The 19,855-nt window shown below is 42.5% G+C and overlaps 1 protein-coding gene across 5 annotated transcripts in view; it reads left to right on the top strand.

Annotated features, from left to right (window-relative positions):
* Positions 1-19,197, top strand: part of NUP214 (nucleoporin 214) — a 38,905-nt gene extending 19,708 nt beyond the window's left edge. For 3 of the 5 annotated variants that reach the window (XM_015645074.2, XM_015645075.2, XM_015645071.2), the window contains exons 25-36: positions 1,647-1,722; positions 2,387-2,495; positions 3,779-3,881; positions 5,411-5,484; positions 7,231-8,985; positions 10,426-10,496; positions 10,950-11,106; positions 12,419-12,568; positions 13,798-13,969; positions 17,328-17,470; positions 18,286-18,310; positions 18,986-19,197. In XM_015645074.2, coding sequence (XP_015500560.1) covers positions 1,647-1,722; positions 2,387-2,495; positions 3,779-3,881; positions 5,411-5,484; positions 7,231-8,985; positions 10,426-10,496; positions 10,950-11,106; positions 12,419-12,568; positions 13,798-13,969; positions 17,328-17,470; positions 18,286-18,310; positions 18,986-19,019 — 2,869 coding nt within the window. In that variant the 3' untranslated portion in view covers positions 19,020-19,197. Of the gene's footprint in view, positions 1-1,646; positions 1,723-2,386; positions 2,496-3,778; positions 3,882-5,410; positions 5,485-7,230; positions 8,986-10,425; positions 10,497-10,949; positions 11,107-12,418; positions 12,569-13,797; positions 14,063-17,327; positions 17,471-18,285; positions 18,311-18,985 lie in introns of those variants that run through there. The other 2 variants (XM_015645072.2, XR_004499649.1) reach the window with 2 other exon arrangements.
* Positions 19,198-19,855: the final 658 nt, after the last annotated feature.

The raw sequence follows: 19,855 nt of genomic DNA, 5'->3' as shown, positions 1-19,855 counted from the left end.
GAGCACCAGCTAGCTTGATATCTTGGAGGCTTTCTACAGTCTTACTTTATAGCTGACCTCATAAAAATGTACTTTATAAAAATTCTACCCAAATGAACCATGCTTGCCAGTCAGATTCAGCACTAAAATGAAGAGCATTCACCCAGCAAAGTTAATTCATCAGTTTTTGCCACTTCTGACATCCTGGCTCCCTTTTGCTGCCACAACTCACTCTTTGGTTGTTAAGCAGGAATGATTTTTTAGTTGTTCAGTGGCCTGTGACTGGGTGTATTGGTGGTCCCACTCCAGTTACTAATACACAGTTTTCAGTGCAAAAAAAATACTTTCTCCACAACTGAAATTAATCCCAGCATTTTCACAGCATTGTCAAGTGATCTTGAGATCAAGTCCCACCTTCTCATGAATTTCACTGGCTTTCTGTTCTTTTCTTCTTTGTTCAGTACATGCTTAAAATCTACAGCTGCACCATCCCAACACCAACATTTTCCAGTGTTAGTCTTGAAGTTTTCGTTGTTTGCTGTACTTCTGCTTTGGGCAGAGGGCAAATCCAGGCCATGCAATGTAGAGAGAGAGAAGGGAAGGAAAGGAAGGAAGGAAGGACTTACTAGTAAAGCAAAGCTGTTTAAGGCACAAAACCATATCCAAGACCAAATGGCCATACAAAATGTTTAATGTATGTGTCCTCTTCCTTTGGAATATGGTAGAAAATTCCTGTATATTGGCCTGCAGCTGACCAAACAGTAAATGCAGTTTGGGCATCCTCATGCTTTAGCAGACAGAAAGCTTTGGATGCCCAGATTTGCTCACTGTCTGGGATTTGTAGCCTCAGCCAGAGATTGCTTATTGCCTTAGGGAACTTCTGGTCCAAGTTGAGATGGAGAGAATCTGCCTGGGTAAGAAAGCTGGGCTTTGCCATCAAGAGAGTGCAATCATGGTTGAATTTAAGCTTCTGAAATCTTCAGTATTGGCCAGTGAAGCTTCTGAACCTGGTGGGGCACAGACTTGAGGAGATGCTAAAACTGGTTGGCTGTTCCCAAGTTACAGTGATTTGGTGCCCCACAGTGCCAAGGTCAGATGCTGCACCACATGAGATTCTGCCATTCTGCAGCAATTGTCTGGGGGTTTTTATTTCATGGTCAAAGATACTAAACCTACCATGCAGAACACAGGTTAATTTTATCATAGTTCTTGCCATGACTTTGTCAATGTTTATAGTACACTTCAAAGACAGGAAGTGTTCCCTCCACCCCCTCCCAATTTTGTCTCCTTACTCAGTATTTCTAAGCATTGCATGTACGTGTCTGGACTCTACATTGTGAAGGAAGCTGCTTAAATTTGTTATCCACTAGGCATAAAATTGTAATCCCCTTACCTGCTGATTTTTCATCAACTCCCTGTAAAATAGAAAGCCCTGACTCTCTTCAGACACAAGAGTGTCTGGAGAAGACTTACAGACTTCCTTTGTTAAATGTGGCTGATTCATTTAAGAGGTTTATTTTCTAATCAGATTTGTTCGTTTGGAGTTGTGTGTGGAATCTTTAATAGCAGCTGTTGTGCAAGTCTTCTGAGAGCTGTGCTTTTTGAGATGAGAGGAAATCCTCTTTCAGACTAGTTATTCATATAATTGTTTAATTTTTCTTTTGAAGATCATCTGTACCTCACTCTGCAGCCCAGGCAGTCCATCAAGTTTTGGCAACTGTTGCTACAAATCAAGCTAAACAGGTAGTTTGATATAGAACCCTTTCCCTGTGGAATGTTTACCTGGGTGTGCTCAGCAGAGTTTGGGGGTTTAATTTTCATAGCTTGCCTTGCTTTCTTGACAAACCATTTCTGTATCTGTGACCTTGACAGTGTGATGCCAGGCATATCTGTGTTATGTCTTGCCTTTTCTCTCTTCTGAAGATGTGCAGCTTTCTAATGGCCCCAGCCTTGCTGCAGTGAGGGTCGCAGCTAGCAGCAAAGGAAGCTGTATTAGGTAGATACAACTAAGTTTCACACCAAAAAAACACAAAAGTTACAGGCAGTCAAGGGAGAGAGTTTGTTACTTGGCCTGTTATTCTGCTGAAAATATTTCTTAATGGTTGAGAAGCTGTTGGGTTTTATATCTATGCATCAAAATACCCATGCAGCAGTCTCTGTGCTCTGGAATCATTGAGCTGCTGCCCACGGAGGCTTGCTGGCTTGTTGAAAAGGTTGAGGTCTGACCCTGTATTTAAGTGTCAAGACATAATGGGCCCAAGATTGCAGAGCTCTGCTAAGTGCTTCAACCACCCACCTCTATTTTATTCTTAAGTCACTGCATGACATTGATAATACCAAACCAATGTCAGAAGGACTTTTGTTAATGGACAGACTGCACTGACCTGAAGTGGTGCTGTGTTTTTAGACACCTCTGACAAGCTCAATGAAGGGCCAGACTCCACCTTCCTCTGTGTGTGTACCCCCTCCTATGGCATCCACAGCTGCTCCAACATCATCTGGCAACAAGATCTCAGGTAAGTTGTCTTTATGGAAATAAGGCCTGGATGTATCTCACAACATGTCAGGATACACAGTCCAGAGAATGAGGACACTGAGGAGAAAAAATTTGCCCTCACTGAGAGGTTGCTGTGCCAGTCTTGAGGGGGAGAATTTGTAGAATGAAGGTTCAGAAGTGCAGGAGAGTGGTTTTCTGTGCTCCCTGTGTTTTGTCTGTTCCTGCATCTAGAATTCAGTGACACGATTCCTTGTTCAGAGTGCACTCAGGACTCGTAACTCTTATCAGGAAATGCTGAAAGCACATCTTCCACAAGGTTACTGTGGTTTGACAGCATATTGAAAGCAGCTCTTTTATTTTTAAAACATTAAAATCCTATGTTGCTAGAGGTCATGAAATGATTCACGTGAACACCACCTCTTAGTGTCAGAGCAGAGAAAACTGTGCCTTTATTCCCTGACTCCAGTATTTGTAGATTCTTGACTATAGCCAGGGATTGGATAATTAAGTTGCCACCTTCCCAAGCACATTGGTCATGAGAAACGTCCATCAAAAGATGTTTCTTAGAAGGACTGTGATAAACAACTTACATTTATAGAACTTTCATGGGAAAGTAACTAAAACTATGAAAACATTATCAGAAGGCTTCAATTTCCAGGGTGACAATCCTGCTGATTTAAAACATTTTAAATGTTCTGATTTGATTTTTAGACACACAACATTTTAGGAGTACCTGAACAAACTTGAAGTGAACTAATTCCTGTGCAGGATCTATTGAGCTTTGAGCTGTAGGACCAAGTCCAGAGCCAGTTCAGACACACAGATCAGTCTCATAGAGTTGAGAAGCCTTTAAAGAAAGGAATGCTCAGTTTTCAACTTAACAGGGAAAGGGGAAACATTAAGAGAAGGAAGCAATTGATTTTTAATGTGTATTAGATAATAATTCTTGCATTGGACATGGTTTTGTAAGCCTCTCACATAAATGTCTGAGATCCATCTCTGTTGGTCTTTTGCCTTTAATCTGTGCATGTAGGTTGCCTCTTAGCCAGGGGTAAGAAGCAGTAAAAATAGCTAGGAATCATATTTAGCTTGGCAAATGCTTCTTAAATTTGGTTTATTGAAAATGTCAGCTTCTGAATTTGATAGCACTTCCTTTTTATTTGAAATTTATTAAATTACCAACTGTGTGTGCAAGCTTATATCTCCTTTTCCAATAGATGGATGTCAGGGTACTTTGTTTATTTTTTTTATTTGTAAATATATTTTAAAAATATATTTATTTGTTGTTCTTGTAACTTACAGGACAAGGGACAGTAAAAACAGTTACAGCTGTTTCTTCTACTGTGACATCAGTACAAGCAACAACTTCACAGCTTAACAAAACGTTCTCGTTTTCTTCTGCGGGGTCTGTATGAACATTAAGATTTCTTTGTAGTTGACATTAAATAAGAGTACTAGCTGTTACAGCAGGTGCTGCCTACAAGCTGTGCAATACTGTAAAATGGCACCTGCAAATGTTAGACTGGGAGGGCAGGAGTTGTAGCAGAGTCCTTTGAAGACCTTCTTTGTGGAAGTCTGAGTGAGGTCTGAAGTTCTGTGGGACTGACACAATATCCTGCTGCTTTGAGGTTTTTCAGTGTGTAACTAATCAAGAGTAGAGGATGACTGGTTTGCTTTGGGGGTTTGTCTACAGTGGACTGTTGAACAAGTTCCTGATTAGGACTTGAAATGTGTACTGATGGTCACACTTGCTGAATTATTTATTTTAATACAGCAGAACAAATTTTGTGTTTTGGCTTGAAAAGTAATTGGTTCACAAAGGTGACAAGAGGGGCCCCAAGGCATCTGGTAATTTCTGTTACATAACAATAACACAAAGCAAGGCACATGTTATGAACACACAGATACTATGAAACCTCTCTTATGGAATGTTGTTTCAGGGATGGCAAAAATCTTTATTTGATTATATCTTCTTCTTAGTGGAGAGGGATAATTCCCTAGGAATGATTGTTTAAAATTCTGCATGTTTACTGGTATAACACTCAAGTGAATTTCTCTATGAAGTGGGCAACATTAAGTAATTCAGAATACACACATACTCAAATGGCTGGTTTTTTTCAGTCTTACCCATTTCTCTGCATGTTTTTTAAGTGGATGCTACCCAAATGCCTTGTTGGGCTCTTCAGAGGGCTAAAAGGGTCCTTTTAAATGATGGAAATTCAGATTTGAAAAGCAGACAGCCCTGCCTTTGTCCCATGTGCAGTGCCTCAGTGTGTAAACCATATGCTAAATACAGTGCTGTTGTCAGTGATGTCTTAGTCCCATGGCCTGACTTCTATATCAGCAGCTGGTCTTTGAGAATCAGAGACAGCCTAAAAAGCCTCAGGGAATGAAGATCTCTGCAAGACTCATTATGAAAGATCACAGTATTTTTGCAAGACAAAATATTTTCAGTGTAAAATAGTCATGATAACTTTTCATTTCTGTCTTGCTATGATTGATCTCCTTTTTGATGGATGGCTGTATCCAGTTATTCCCTCTGCACATGCACTGACTCTTCTCTTTTTGCTCTTTTAAACTCTAGTTGCCCCTGTGGTTTCTCATCTCACCAGTCTCCCCAAACTCATCAGGTTTTGGTGCATGGGGAAGAAATACACAGCAGAAAGGAAGGATGGGAGGATGAGGGGTGGTCAAAAGAACTTTGAACCCTGACTCTCTTTAACCCTCTAGAAGCCTTTCAGAGAGGGAACAAATGGAGCACAGTGTGTGTGCTTGTCTCTTCCTGTTTAATTCTTGGAGAAACTGTTCCTGTGTGCCTGGCTTTGTGCAAGTCTGTACTGGAAATTTGAGTCTCAGAGTTGTGCTCATCATATGGTTGGAAATTTCAGCACTTTGAGCTAAGTCATTCTTTCCCTTTCTCCTCTCTCCTCCTAGGTCTGTATTTAATTTTAGTGGTGTCACATCAGCTGCTTCATCACAGATGCTGCCCAGCCTCACTCCCTCACAAGGTTAGTAGAGAGTGTGCAAACAGCATCTCTTCCTTCTTAGCAGAGTGTTTTCCTAATTTGTGTGGTTCTTGTTGTGTGTTGCGGTTCTATTACTAAAATTGCAATAACATTTCATACATACACTGGATTCTCCCCTGTAATACACAGAAATCTGGACCACCCACCTACCAATTAAGCAAAATATTTGTTGCCAAGAATATTTAGGAGGGACTAGTTTATGAAAAGGGTGACATCTGTAGTCATTTCCTCTGTTGTCATTAATCTCTAGATTTAAAGTTGCTGAGGTAGACTGACATAGAACTGTTATCCAGTGATTATTTAGTAATCAGAGGGAAATGCTTGGAATGGCTTTGTGTTGCTTCTAGAATTGAAGTGACAATACATAGGCTGTCTTTCCATGTCATAGGTAGTCTCTACTTGCCCAATCTCATAAAAGGGAACTGATAAAATCTGCTTTGTAATATTTTTGAAGCTTTCTGCCTTTAATTTCAGTCTTGCAGATGAGATCATACAGTCAAAAAATTTGCTCCCAATGTTATTGTTTCCTTTGATAAAAGATATCAAATCTTCTTACAAATCTTGGCTTGTTTTTATCCTTAAACCATCACAGCTACAGTAATGCTACTGATACTCTTGATGTTAAGCAGAGAGAATGAATTTGGCTTAAAATTTGAAGATTAACATAAAAGCTTAGGTAAATAACACAAGTAAAGGAGGAGTGAGAGGTACAGGAGACTTGTAAACCACAGCATTGTGTGAGGGCAGGTACTTCACTCTGTTCTGTGAACTGGTAGAAGCACCTTTGTCTCTGTAATTGGTAATGGAAGAACTGCAGAATGTAATTTCAGGACCTCAGGAGGGAAAAAAAGCTACATTATTGAGTGTCAGTTACTTAAATATACTTCATAGAGGGGAAAACACAAGGATAATGCCAGAACTGCTAAGAATCTTCTGACATTTTTTGTTGATCTCCATGCAGATTTCCTGTACTCCAAACAACAATGGAGTGTTTTCAAGTGAGAATTTGTTTGATGCTCAGAAATGATGTGACAGTACATTAAATAAAACTAGCCCAGTCTCCCTTAAAACTTCAGCAGTTTCACGCTGTTGGACAGCAGTGTATGTTAAAAGTGGAGTTGCTTTGGCAATTAGATTTGAGAGTTTTTCTCTAGTTTTCCAAAGCTGAAAACAGGCTGTATAGAAACTGGTTGGTGGTCTATAAATAGCTAAATTTGTAAAGCAATATTTGAGTTTGTAGAAGACTCTTCAAGTGTCAGAAAGTATTTTTATGACCTTAACTGTTCTGAGCCATTGGTTTAAAAAGAAAGTGCTGTAGTAAATGTCAGGAATTTTTTACCTGAACCAAGTAAGAGGAGGTGAAAGTGGTGTCAATAGAAAATCATCTGTAATAACCAGGTCTTTCATACTTTTATCAAACTGCTGAAAAAGAAATAGGAGCGAAAGACTGGAGTTGTCTGTACTTAAAGAGAAGGATGGTCAAGTGGAGGCTGTGATATGACAGTAACAATGTTTGTCACTGCCACCCTGGCCATAAAGGCTTCAGGTGTCACTGTTGTGTCCTGAATGGATATGAAGGTTGCAGTTACCTGATGGACAGTGGCTTTGTAGTTTTGAGGCAAGAACACTGACAGTCTGTAAAGCACTAAAATGGACCATTATTGCAAGAATGATAAATGAGCTTTGCATACCCTAACTCAATTTGTTATCTGTCTCTCTCACTGACAGCCCCTGCAAAAGAATCTGCCCAGCCGGATTCATTTTCGTTTGCTGGGAGCTCCAAACTTGGAGCAATTCCTGAGGCCTCTTTTGCTTTTGGATCCCACAAATCAGCAGGTGCTCCAGGAGGTGTAGTAGGAGGTAGCACCTCAACAGATGGCACCCAGTCAAACAAAGCTGCTGCAACATCATCTTCTGCTCCCCCCACAACCTCTGGCAAATTGGATATTGCTCCATCCAAACCAGGAGATCACTTGTTTCAGGGCAATCTGGCTGGGGAAACTCTTGGGAGCTTCTCAGGACTACGAGTTGGTCAAGTAGATGATAATGCCAAGACCTCCAGTAAAGCACCATCTACCAGTGTTGCAGGAACACAGTCAACTAAAGTGTCTACAGTACCTTCTGGATTTAATTTTGCTGCTCCCCTGACATTAGGAAAAGCTGGAGAAGCTGCTTCAACATCAGTCACGTCAGCTGGCACAGCATCCCTGTCCATCAGCACTAGTGCCACAGGCAGTCTCTTTGGCAATGTCCAGTTAACCAACACAGGGTCTTCTGGGGTGTTTAATCTTGGGGGCTCTGGTGGCAACAAACCCACCTTTTCATTTGGTATTCAGCAAACAAGCAGTATGAGCACATCCACCTCTGTCCCTTCTACTCTCCCTGCTTCAACCTCCCTCTCGTTTGGAGGTTTCTCAAGTTCATCACAAACTGCTGTCCCTGCTGCAACTTCCAGTAAGTCTGCAGGGGATGCCAAATTACCACCTGGGTCAGAAAAACCATCTGAAGATGAAGCTGTAGCAGCTGGGTCTTCACCTCCTGTGCCACAGCCTCAAGCACAGCTCTCAGAGCCTCTTAAAGAACCCACCTTACCCCAGGCCACAGCTGGGGACACTGTCCCAGAGGGCTCTGGGACCACAGTGGCACCACCTCCCCCTGACCCCATGGCTGCTCCCAACTCCAGCAGTGATCTGAAGCCCCTGGTGCCTCCTGCTGTCTCCACAGGTGCCCCACCAGATCAGAATGTCTCAGCAACAACCTCCACAGCAAGTGTTGCTTCTCCTGCGGAAGCCACAAGTGCTCTGGCTGCTACCTCTGATGTTACTACAGGTGTGCAGAGTCCAGCTGTTGGAGCCTCTGTGTTTGCCCCCACTTCTGCAGGCTCCCTGGTGTTCTCTCAGCCACCAAGTTCCAGCTCTTCCAGCTCAGCATTTACCCAGCCTGCCGGGGAAGCAGCTGCCACCCCTTCCACACCACCCGTGTTTGGACAGCTCCCAGCAGGTACCACAGCATCCTCTCCATTTGGGCAGCTCACCACCAGCACTCTGGCCACAGCCACTGCCACCACCCAGGCTGCCACCTCAGGCTTTGGTACTTCTGCTTTTGGCACCACCACCACGGGGGGCTTTGGCCAGCCAGCCTTTGGGCAAGCACCAGTCTTTGGACAACCTGCAAGCAGTTCTTCAAGTGGCTTTACTTTCAGCCAGTCTGGGTTTGGGACAATGCCAGCCTTTGGCCAGCCAGCAGCTTCCACAGCAGCCTCGAGCAGTGGGAATGTTTTTGGAGCCCCGGCCAGCACCAACAGCGCCAGCTCCTTCTCCTTCGGCCAGCCAGCCAGCACGAGTGGGGTGCTCTTTGGGCAGAGCAGCCCTCCTGTGTTTGGGCAGAGCACTGGCTTTGGGCAAGGAGCATCTGTGTTTGGTGGCACTGCTGCTGTCACCACCACCACATCCTCTGCTGGGTTCAGCTTCTGCCAGGCCTCAGGTAAGAGCAGAGCGTTGTCCCAGTGGCACTGTCTGGCTTGGAGTGTATCACTGGGGAAAGCAGGATGGCATTAATGCCTTTTTTCCCCCTGTGGCACCTGATGGGCTTCGTTTTTTGGTTTGGTTTTGTTCTGTTTTGTTTTCAATTAGTAAGAAGAGCTGCAGTGTATGTGAGAAGCAGACTAATATTTGAGACAAAAGAAGCTTTTGCTCTGCTTCAGTATTCATCAGCAGGCCTCTGAATGTAGCCTTGTCATCCAGTCCTGCCTTCATTTTGTATTTACAAGTCCACCTTGATTTAATTTTGAATTACATATTGTCATGCCTGTTGCACAATAACTGGAAGTGTTGTAAGTTGTTGCACCAAAGGGGCAGAGCATCTCTGAGACCAAGGCAATGAATAAACACAGATGCAGCACTTCCTTCAGTGGTGTGCACTGAGCACATACAACAGGGGATGTACAGCTGGGTGTAGTTACTGTGTCATCAGCTAGGGTGGCCAGAAAAAATTTAAGCCCTCAAAGTGATGGGCTTGCAGGGAAAAATCTGTTAAATCCACTTTTGCATTTGGAAACATCTCAGAATTAAATATATCAGTAACATGAGCATCAACTACCTGTCTACACAGTTAAATTGGATTTTTGCACAGACCAAACCTCCTTGATCAGTCCCATTTTGTTCTCCTCATGCTCAGTGTATTGTTTGGGCTTTTCCAAAGGTTTGTCTGTAAAATCTTCAGAGAGCTCCCAGGGAAAAGTGACAAGTGTGCATAGTAATAATAGAGAGCATGTATTTCCAAGGAAGAAAAACTAATTAGGTTCATTTAATTAAAAATTACAGCACTGCAGGCAGCTGCTTGCTCATTTTAACTACAGTAGCACAGAACAGTTAAATTGTGGGAAGTGAACTCTGCTCGAGAAAGGTGTTCCTAATTATAGAAATGCAAGTTTTATTACAAAAGGCACATTTAAGTGAACTGGGAAATGGAAAGGGGAGTTCTTTTTTTAATCAAAACATTTCATTATCTTTATCAGGAGTCTTCAGATAACAAAGCTCAGATCCTCTTTACACAAGGGCAATCAGAATGCTCCAGTGCTTGTGCACGACTTGCAGTATTATTGTAGCCATGTTAACAGAAATCCAATTTTCTTAGTGTTAGCAACAATCCCATAAGTGATAAGGGCTTCTATTGTCTGTTTTTTAAGTTGGCCAAAGAGATAATGAGAATGGCTTTCATATAAACTTTCAATGTAATTTATTATTTCTGTGTTGGCACATGCTTTGTATTTGTCCAGCCTAGATATGTTTGGTAACATCATTTGTATCCCTGTGTTTTGGCATGGAAGATCTGTCCTTATCCTGTCCTGGTCTGGTGTCACCTCCCAGAATGTCTTACACTCTGGCAGTAATTCTGGAGGTTAATTTTTCTTTTTTCTCTTAGGTTTTGGATCTAGTAACACAGGTTCTGTGTTTGGGCAAGCAACAAATACTGGAGGCACTGTCTTTGGCCAGGCAAGTATTTATGGCTTTTTATAGAAGCAAAGGGCTGCTTATTTCTGATATGTATTTAAAAAATACAGTTTGATGTGTTTAGTAAAATCTGTCCCAGTCCATATTGGTGATATTTGCATCTGCATGAATACTCCAGGGGGTATGGAGACAGAAACATTTTATCACATGCAAGATGAGATAGATGCAGTAAGTCTCCTGCCTTTATTCCATGCTAAGTGGAAAGTAGGGCAAGTGTAGGTCAAGTCTCAAAGGCATCATTCTGTGCTGTGGACAAGATTTAATATAGACTTAAATAAAATTTCATGGCATTCCATTTTGGAAGGTGATTGCTGGCTGGTTTGTCAGCCTCCTCCTCAGACATCCAGAGAAAAGGCCCAGGCAGAGGAGCCTTGAGGGGAACACGTTCTGCTTTGCCTTTGCTTAAATCTCTTTTTTGTCCTTTTTGTGTTCTAGCAGCCATCTTCTTCCACTGGAAGCTTGTTTGGAGCTGGAAGTGGAGGGAGAGGTGGAGGCTTCTTCAGTGGTTTGGGAGGAAAGCCAAGCCAGGATGCAGCCAATAAGAATCCCTTCAGTTCCTCCAGTGGAGGATTTGGATCCGCAGCTTCCCAGAGTAAGTGAACAAAACAAGAATACAAAATGTGCTGTGATTTCCATCTGCCTTTGTGATCCCATCTGCTTTTCTGCTACTAATTGTTTTTGAGTAAATTCTGTGTTAATATGAAAGACTTTGAGGGGATAACCAGAATATGTGTGATGTGTAATCCAGAATTTTTCTCCAAGATTTATGGAAAACAAGTAGGGAAACCATTGAAACAAACAAGCAGATGCAGGAAGTGTGAATAATATCTATATTCTGTAGAGAATTCTTGACTAAATCCTTCCTTAAAATTAAATACTCTAAATTCTTGTCACTGAATTTCTGCCTCCCAACTTGGTTGGAAGTTAGAAAGCTTTGATCATCTCTCATTGCCCTAAGACTGTCTAAATTGCGAAGAATCAATATGTGAGGGATAGAATTTTTGTTAACCTCTGCCTAAAAATTAATATCTTTATGCAGCACCTGCAAGGTACTTTACCAAAATTTGCTGTGACATGGATAGGCTGGTAGAAAGCACAAAGAAGGGGAAGCAGTGGCTAAACATGAAAGCCAGGAAACAAAGGAAAGGTGTAAAATTAGTGCTGCAAGTGGTTAGAAGTAGCATTTCAAGCCTTAAGAGAGAAAATCCATTTATTTTATTACATCTTTAATAATCCATTGGGATTAATGATTGAGGTCAGTTTTCTAACCTTGCTAATTTAATCACTTAATGCAGTTCTGGGTTTTGTGATGAAACAAAACAGATGGTCCACCAGAAAAAAGCTTTGGTTGTTCCGTGTCCTGCCTCTAGATGCAAAACTCCCTGTAGGCTTATGAAGGATGAAAAAATGAGTTATTTCTCAGTAATGCTGGAAAAGTTTGGCTCCTACTTTAAGGTCCTGTTAGATAATCTTGTGTAGAAATACTGAGCATTGCCAAAACAGCTCAGAAGCTTCAATTTGTGGTTTGCTGATATTTGTGTTGTCTGGAGAGACTGATTGTAGCTGCTGGGATTTCTCACTTGAGGAGTTGTGTTCTACTGACTGGGGCACAGGATGCATCTAAACAAATTATCCCTCCTGGTGATTTACTAGAGTGCAGCAATAAAGGGCTGTTAGTGGTCCCATCAGATCCAGAATGGATCTTGGTGCAACTACAAAGTCCTGTAGAAATAAGGGAAGACTTGACTTCTCCCTGTGTTGTTTTCAGTGTGATGTTCATTGTGTGCTTGGGGGTTGGGGAGAAAAAATTCATTTTCCTTTCTCCTGCTTCAGCTAATGAAATGCAGTGTAGAATATTGTCTGCTGTGATATTGGCTGTTTATAAATATTCTTCATCTCCACAGATTCTTCGAGTTTATTTGGAAACAGCGGAGCAAAGACTTTTGGCTTTGGCAGCTCCTCCTTTGGAGAGCAGAAGCCTACAGGCACTTTCAGCTCTGGTGGTGGAAGTGTGGCCTCCCAAGGCTTCGGGTTCTCCACTCCAAACAAAGCAGGTACTTTGGGAATGCACCCACTAGGACAACCCTCATCATTTGGGAGATGCTTGCTGTTCTGCCACAGCCTGGACTCAGTGCACAGACAAGAATTGTCTCTGAACAATAAATAAAAAATAACTAAAAGCTGAGTGAATGGTGCTTTAACTAGTGGGTCCAAGGCAGAATTTTACTCTCTCTTATGCAGCATCCAGAAAACCACATCCTCAGGTGTTCATTCCAAAAATTCCTGTTGCAATTTAAGAGCTGAGAGCTGTGTAAGTTCTGGTCTTCTGTTTCGAACAGTCAAGAGTACAGAACGTGGAACTGAATACATTTTTCCTATTTTAGATACCTCCTTGAAATATAATCTTACAAATTTCTCTCGGTTTTGTGACCTCTTTTATCCCCATTTCACTACTTAAAATAGTGGAAAAAGGAAAGTGAAACATGTTAGTATGCATTGCTAAAGAGAGCATCTGCTGACCAAAGCTTGAGCCCCTGGGATAAATGCTCTTAATTTCTTAGAGGTAGAGGTAACAAAATATCTGATCTGTGTTTAAATAATTCAGACCTAGCATTTACTTTTTTTCCAGACCTTTTGTGTTTACAGCCAAACAGTATCCATTACCTTGGCATGGACTGGAATTTCACCCTGGGTATTAAAATGTGCAGTGGTATCCCATCCTCATCCCTGGTCAAATAAAAGAGCAGGTGTCCTTCATGTTCCACAGTGAAACAGGCCAATAATATCGATAAGCAGATGAACATAGAATGAAATAATCTGGGTACAAATCCATTCAGAGCTGCAGGAGGCAACTAAACCCTGAACAGAAATTGCCAAGAGCAGAGATAAGTTCTTGACTCCCTGCAGGCAGTTCCACTGACCTGGCATTTAATCCTTCCATTTTAGTTTCCACCACTTCAACCAGAATTAGATCACACCCTACCTCCCAAATCTTTGCATCACTGAAGCACCTAAAACCCAAGTTTGCATCTACCCCTTGATTTTAAGAGACAGGGAAGACTTGCCAGTTGCAGTTTTCTTTAATGCACTCAGGCACTTCTTTTACCCATATCTTTTGCAACAAAACACCCCTCAGATTGGAATTGATTCTGTAAATGCTTTGGTGTCCATATGATAGGATGAACACCCCATTATCTATTTGGAAAGCTGCTCTTTGTTTTCTCTCGCTGCATTATTGTTTATGTGATGTTCTTGTCCCCTTTTTTGCCTCTGTTTTGCTCAGGTGGCTTCGGTGCTGCTCCAGTGTTTGGCAGCCCTCCCACTTTCGGGGGATCCCCTGGGTTTGGAGGGGTGCCAGCATTCGGTTCAGCCCCAACCTTTTCAAGCCCTCTGGGCTCAACGGGAGGCAAAGTGTTCGGCGAGGGGACGGCAGCAGCCAGCGCTGGAGGATTTGGGTAAGCCAGGGACAACAACCTTCTTGCAATACAAGATGATGGATGCTTGGTTGCCTCTGCTTTTACATGAAGAATATATTCTGTCATTGATTGGTAAGCTTGATGTGTCCTTGGCTTGTTTGTTTAAAAGACAAAAACAATTAAGGTATAAAACTAAAACGCACACGCCAAAGGAAAGAATATGTGTGATCATTTTAATGCTGATAACTCCTGTGTTGAGTCTTTAGCTTTAGAGATGTCAGCTTGCAACTGTGTGAGGAAATGTGGGGCTGTTTTCTCTGTGTGCATTTAATGAGTGCAAATCTAGGACTACAAACTATGCTTAGCAAAGAAAATAATTACTGTTATCTGTTACTCTGTGCAGACACTTTATCCTCTGGTTAGATTTGGGCTAGAGATGCTAATGAGAATTCAGGCTGTTCTCTCACCTGTGGAATGAGGCACTTGTAACAGTCTGCTCCCAGAGAGCTTTATATTTATCCCTCACTGATTGTTTTTACCTGTTCCTGTACCCCCTAAGCCTGTGCTTGGCACCAGAGCAGACAGCACATCATTCCTTGCTTTGTTCAGCAAATACAAAATTCCAGACCTTGCCAAGCAGCTACTGCAGGAGGCAGCAAATGCAGTTCTTCAGCATTGTGCTACCAGCCAGCAACACTCCTTCGTGTCCTGCAGATACAGTCAGACTGGACAGGGCCAGTTAAAAAGAGAGAAACTTCCAGTGAGGAGAGGAAACCGGATGTCTCCCTAGTCTTGGTGTTTATATATTTCACAAGTGTTTGTCTCTTTGTCTGGTTTCAGGAGGAACTGCCTTTACATAAGACACAGGGGGACATCCAGAAGTGTGACTTGTTAATTCCCTGTGAGGTGTGGGCAGATACCCCTGAACTGGGGGAGGCTTCAGCCAGCTTCTCCTGCTGTCCAGAATGTGCAGCAGATTGAGGAATCCCTTTGGAAAGGGTGAAAATACAGGCAGCTTAATTAAATCTCCACAAAGAAGGATGTGTCTGTAGGGATGACTTAGCTTAAATCAACTGGTAGTTTGCTCAGCTCCAACATCCAGCCATTGTGCTGCAGGATTTTGTACTGAGACTGGATGTGCTCAGTGACAAAATGGAGAGCTTAAAGATAAAATGGAATTCAGAACAAGCAGCATATTGATAGGAAAGAGGTCTTGCATAAGCAGTCTGCAGACTCAAGAAAGATAATTCAGTGACTTAACTTGTGGGAAGCTTTGACAATTTCTTCTCTACTAGAAAGGTACAGAATTGGTCTGATATTTTCAGAGTTCCCTGAGAATGTTGATTTTTAAAACTTTTAAAGAGTGCAAAATTCCCAGGCAGCTTTACAAAAATCCAAATCTTACCACAAAACGTTGAGCAATAGTTTAATTCTGCAGTATAATGTAGCATCTGTGCAGGACTTCCTTTCTGCCTTTCTCTTGAAGTGAAACTTGAAAAATCCCAATTCTGAAGAAGTTACAAGTACACGGTGTTGTATTAGCTCCAAGTTCCTGAGAATACTCCACTGACTTAAATACATGTGATTCATACTGCTTCAATTCTGAAAAATCTGCATCACTCAATAAATGATGGGGGTGTCAGAAATAGAAACCACTGCACTTCTTCAGAGCCTGCAGTTCCAACTGTTGGTGGGCAAATAATGTTTTGCTTTTATAAACTGGCCTCGAGTGCATCTCAGTTGTGTTTTGCACAGCAGCTTTACAGAAGACCTGAAAATCTGGGCAAGATAGGTTGGATTAAATTCTTACTAGGCAATGACTGCATTTCATGTCTTTTAGGTGTCTGGAAAAAAAATCTGTCCATATTAAGCTGTTTGTTACTTACACTGTGTGCAGCCAACAGACCTCTTCTGGTTGCAGCTGAAAGGAGCAGTTTGAACCACAAGTTTTCTTGTCACTATTTTCAGCTCCTCTTCCCTACCCTAGATCGACAGGATTTGTGTGTTGTAGCAAGGTCCTGAGAAGATGGAGCACTCTAAAACCTCTTGTTCTAAACACATCACCCAGGGTTGCTTCCTTTTTTTTTTAAAAAAAAAATCTGTTCTGCTTTTCCTGAGAAGAGCACACTCGTGGTTCTGAGTGCTGCCTGCGAGTACAGAGGTGAGGAGCCAAAGCAGGGCCAGAGATGCCAAGTTCCTGAACTGCTGCTGTCTGTGGAAGCAGTGTGCACACTTGGCAGGGTCTTGGGAGAGGAGAGGTGATGTCCTTTGCCAGGTGAATTGCTTGTCACATTGGGACAAGGGCTGTCTTTTATCTGGAGAGATAGCTTTTGATGTGGGTCTGTGTTTTGGGTTTTTTAAAGTCTCCTAGATTGGATGGATGGAGAGGTGGGTTAACACGCTGTCAGGTCATGTTTTAAGTGAGAAATGACAGGAGCTTGTGTGAGGCACAGCCTTGCAGAGCTGGCACACTGTGATGTGTCCAGCTCTGCTCAGGCTGCTGCTGGGTTTTAGGATTGTTGTGCACTTGAAGAGCTTTAGCAGAGCTTGTCATTTGGAAATCTTGTATCTGCACTTTGCCTAGTTTGGTTTAAACTTGAAGGTTGTTCTTTGAGAATATTTCTTATATTCAGGATGGAAAAATGGGCAGAGAACCATACTGCATGTCATGGTCTCATTAGTGTGTCACACTGAGAGCTTTGTGCTGCCTGGTTGGACAGAGTGGGTGGAGAAAGACACATTTCCATATATAAAAGTGTTTCTCATTTCAGTCCCCAAAAGCAATTAGGAAAATGATTAGTTTGTGGTGGTGGGGAGAAGGTCCAGATTGGTGCAGATCTTCAGGGAAGCACTGGAACCTTGTGTGGTTCAAAATGGGCTGGGAAGAGAAAGGAATTGAGAAACCTGCAGATTTCTCTGGGCAATGGGGAAGGTACCCTCTGAAATTTGGGAATCTGGATTCTGTATCTGGGCTCTGCTTTGTGCTCTGGCTTTGAGCAGCTTACACCAATTCTGTGTTTGCTGCCCTGTTTGTGAAGTGAAATGATGCTGTACTTTTGGTGAAAACCACACACAGGGGTGAATTAAAATATTCCATTTGATGGCTGGAGTTGGTATTTCCAAGCACTTGAAGACATACCCTGTGTAAGTGTGAACATATTTGCCTTCCTGCTCAGCATGTGTCAAGAATGGAAGCTGAACAGACCTTTCTATGTACAATAGTCTCATCCAAACCAGGAAATCCCTTTCTGAAATGGACAATTATTCCCATCAGCTGGTCTCACCTTTTGATGTATCCTCGTTTAAGGAGTGCACTGTTACTACAGGTATGGGGACAATCTTCCAGTGTAAGTGAGAAGATGTTTGCAAACTCAGATTTTCTCTTTAAAACCTGCAGGTTTGGTGGTACCAGTAACAACACGGCGTCATTTGGCACCTTGGCAAACCAAAACACACCCACGTTTGGCTCCCTGTCCCAGCAGAGTACAGGCTTTGGCACACAAAGCAGTGGATTCTCGGCTTTTGGGACAGGTGGAGGAGGTAGGAGAGGCTAAAATCACCCCAACACCCCCCATGTTTCTGGTTTTCCCTGGAAATTGTGTGGGACTCCTCAGTTCCCTGCCAGAAATCTGCCTGGTCCTGGTGGTGCTGTAGGGAAGGCACCATGTCCAGGAGAACTGGGGTTTGTAGCACCTTCTCAGCCTTCAGCTTCAAATTCCATCACTGATCTGCTGTGTGCAATGTCATCATATCCCTACTTCTCTGCACACCTCATCTGATTATTGCTTTTCACCCCTTTTTGTGGAGTTGCCCTTTATCCTCAGGGGAGAATACTGAGAAATAAGGAATATTTCTTCAGTACCACATGCTTGGGTATCTGTGCTGTAACTACTTAGTATCAGAGGAATATGCATGGGAAAATTGAGCTGCAGCACCAATAGCTGAATGTTTTTCTGCTGCAGTTCAGTGAAGCCACAGTGATTTAGCCAGGGCTCAGAGCAAAGCTCGTGCAAGGCCACATTCCCTGGTGTCTGCCTGGTACCAGGGCCCTGCATTAAGCACAGACCACCTCCAGAAAGCAGCTCAGAGGGAGAGGAGCAAACCAGGCACATTGTCTGCAGGGCTGCTAATGAATGACCTGGCTGATGAGCAGTGAAAGCCAAACCCTCTTAGGAGCCAGGCAAGTCACTTCTCTTGTAGATGGAGATTTGACTTTCATTGTTCGCTTTCTTCCTGGCCTAAGGCAGGAAAGAAGTATTTTTCAATCCCTGTATGGGTGAGGGGGCATTTATTACAAATCCTATGCATTTATTTTCCCTTTCACCAACTATTTTTCTATCTTGCTTTTCTTTCAGGGTTTGGGTTTGGATCACCTAACACGTAAGTACCATTTTTTGTGTCTCAGCTCTTCCTTAAAAATGGAATTCAGAATGAAGAGTGGAGTGGTTTACAAGAGCAAACTCTGAAAATAGCATTTAAATACTAGTTCTGATTTCCATTTTGGTGATGCTGCAGAGCTCAAAGTCAAAGCTCTGGAAGTGAGCTTTCCAGTGAGGTTTACCTGTCTTTAGAGAAAATTTCCCCTTGGATCATGCTTCTCCTCCACCCCTCAGAGACATGATGTGTGTGCTCAAGCCGTGTGTGTGAATCAGGAGTCTGCTCCATTTATCAGATTGAAACAAGGAATGAAAGAAATTGGTACTTTTGTGGCTGAAGTGAGGTGATGATTTACAGTTAAAGGTTAACTCTATCATCTGCTCTGCCTCTGCCTGGCTAGATCCCTTCCAGCAAGTTTATTAAACTTTTTTTCCCTGTCAGATAGAGAGAACATGGATCTCTACAGTTGGCAGGCTCTAGAATAAGCACAATTATATCTAGTCAGTGTGTGTTGCTGCAGGCTCAGGTAAAAGAGGCTGGAAATACTCATGTGTTCTCATAAAAAGCTCCTGATACTAGGGAGACTGAAGGTTTGATTGAGGGATCTGCTGAATTAATGCTGTCTGAGGGAGGCTCTAGCACTCATTGCTGTGGTTTTCTTTTTATCTTGCTCCACAGATCTTCCTCTGGATTTAGTGGATGGAGAAGCTAGGAACATCCTGAACTCTTCCTGTAGCTCCTGCATTCATGACTCACCCACATGATCGATACCCAACCAGCTTTTCTCCTGAGTATGAGTTCTCAGACTTTTTTTTTTTAAGGAAAAGATTTTGCTTATTTTTATGCAATACTTGTTCTTGCTCTATATTAAACTATTTTATCTGGCTTGATGTTTTTTTTTGTGTTGGAATCATTTATTATCTCCCTGCATCAAGAGGAGATGGATGTGTGCTGGACTTATCAGCCCCGTGCTGGGCTCAGCTTTCTCTTGTCCATCCCTTGCCTACACAAGGGAGTAGCTCCAGTTGGTTCCTGACATAAACCAGCACATTTTTCATTAATAGAATGTCTGATTATCCCAGGCTCTGAAGAAGGGGCTGAGGTTTGCCCTGCTAATTTTAAGTCTAGGATGGGGCACATGCTTATCTCAGTGAAGTGCTGAAACTGAGTCATGTGTGAGCCAGAGGCTTAGTGGAGAAATAGGAAATTATCTGGGAAGAAGCTGGCAGTGTGCAGAGCACGTTCCCATGGCAGTAACATTCAGCAAAGAGGTGGGAAGTAAAAGCTCTCCTATTTTTACCTTTCTGTACATCTTACAGAACGCAGAAAATGGAACTCGGGTTCTGGGAAAAACTTCTGGCCCTGCAAGCCAGACATGTGACCTCCATCCAGAGGCATTAGTGATTTTGCTTTTTTTGGCTTTGGCTGTTGGATTCTACTGTTGGATCCTTTTTTTTTCCAACAGGGATGAGACTGTGGTTTTTCCCTGTAGTTTTTGGCTTTAGTTGAAGTCATTTGTGAAATTCTCTTGTGTTTATACTTGAACAT

Source organism: Parus major, chromosome 17, assembly GCF_001522545.3.
Source record: "Parus major isolate Abel chromosome 17, Parus_major1.1, whole genome shotgun sequence".
In the NCBI taxonomy this organism is placed as follows: domain Eukaryota; kingdom Metazoa; phylum Chordata; class Aves; order Passeriformes; family Paridae; genus Parus; species Parus major.
This window is presented reverse-complemented; position numbering and strand designations above follow the sequence as displayed.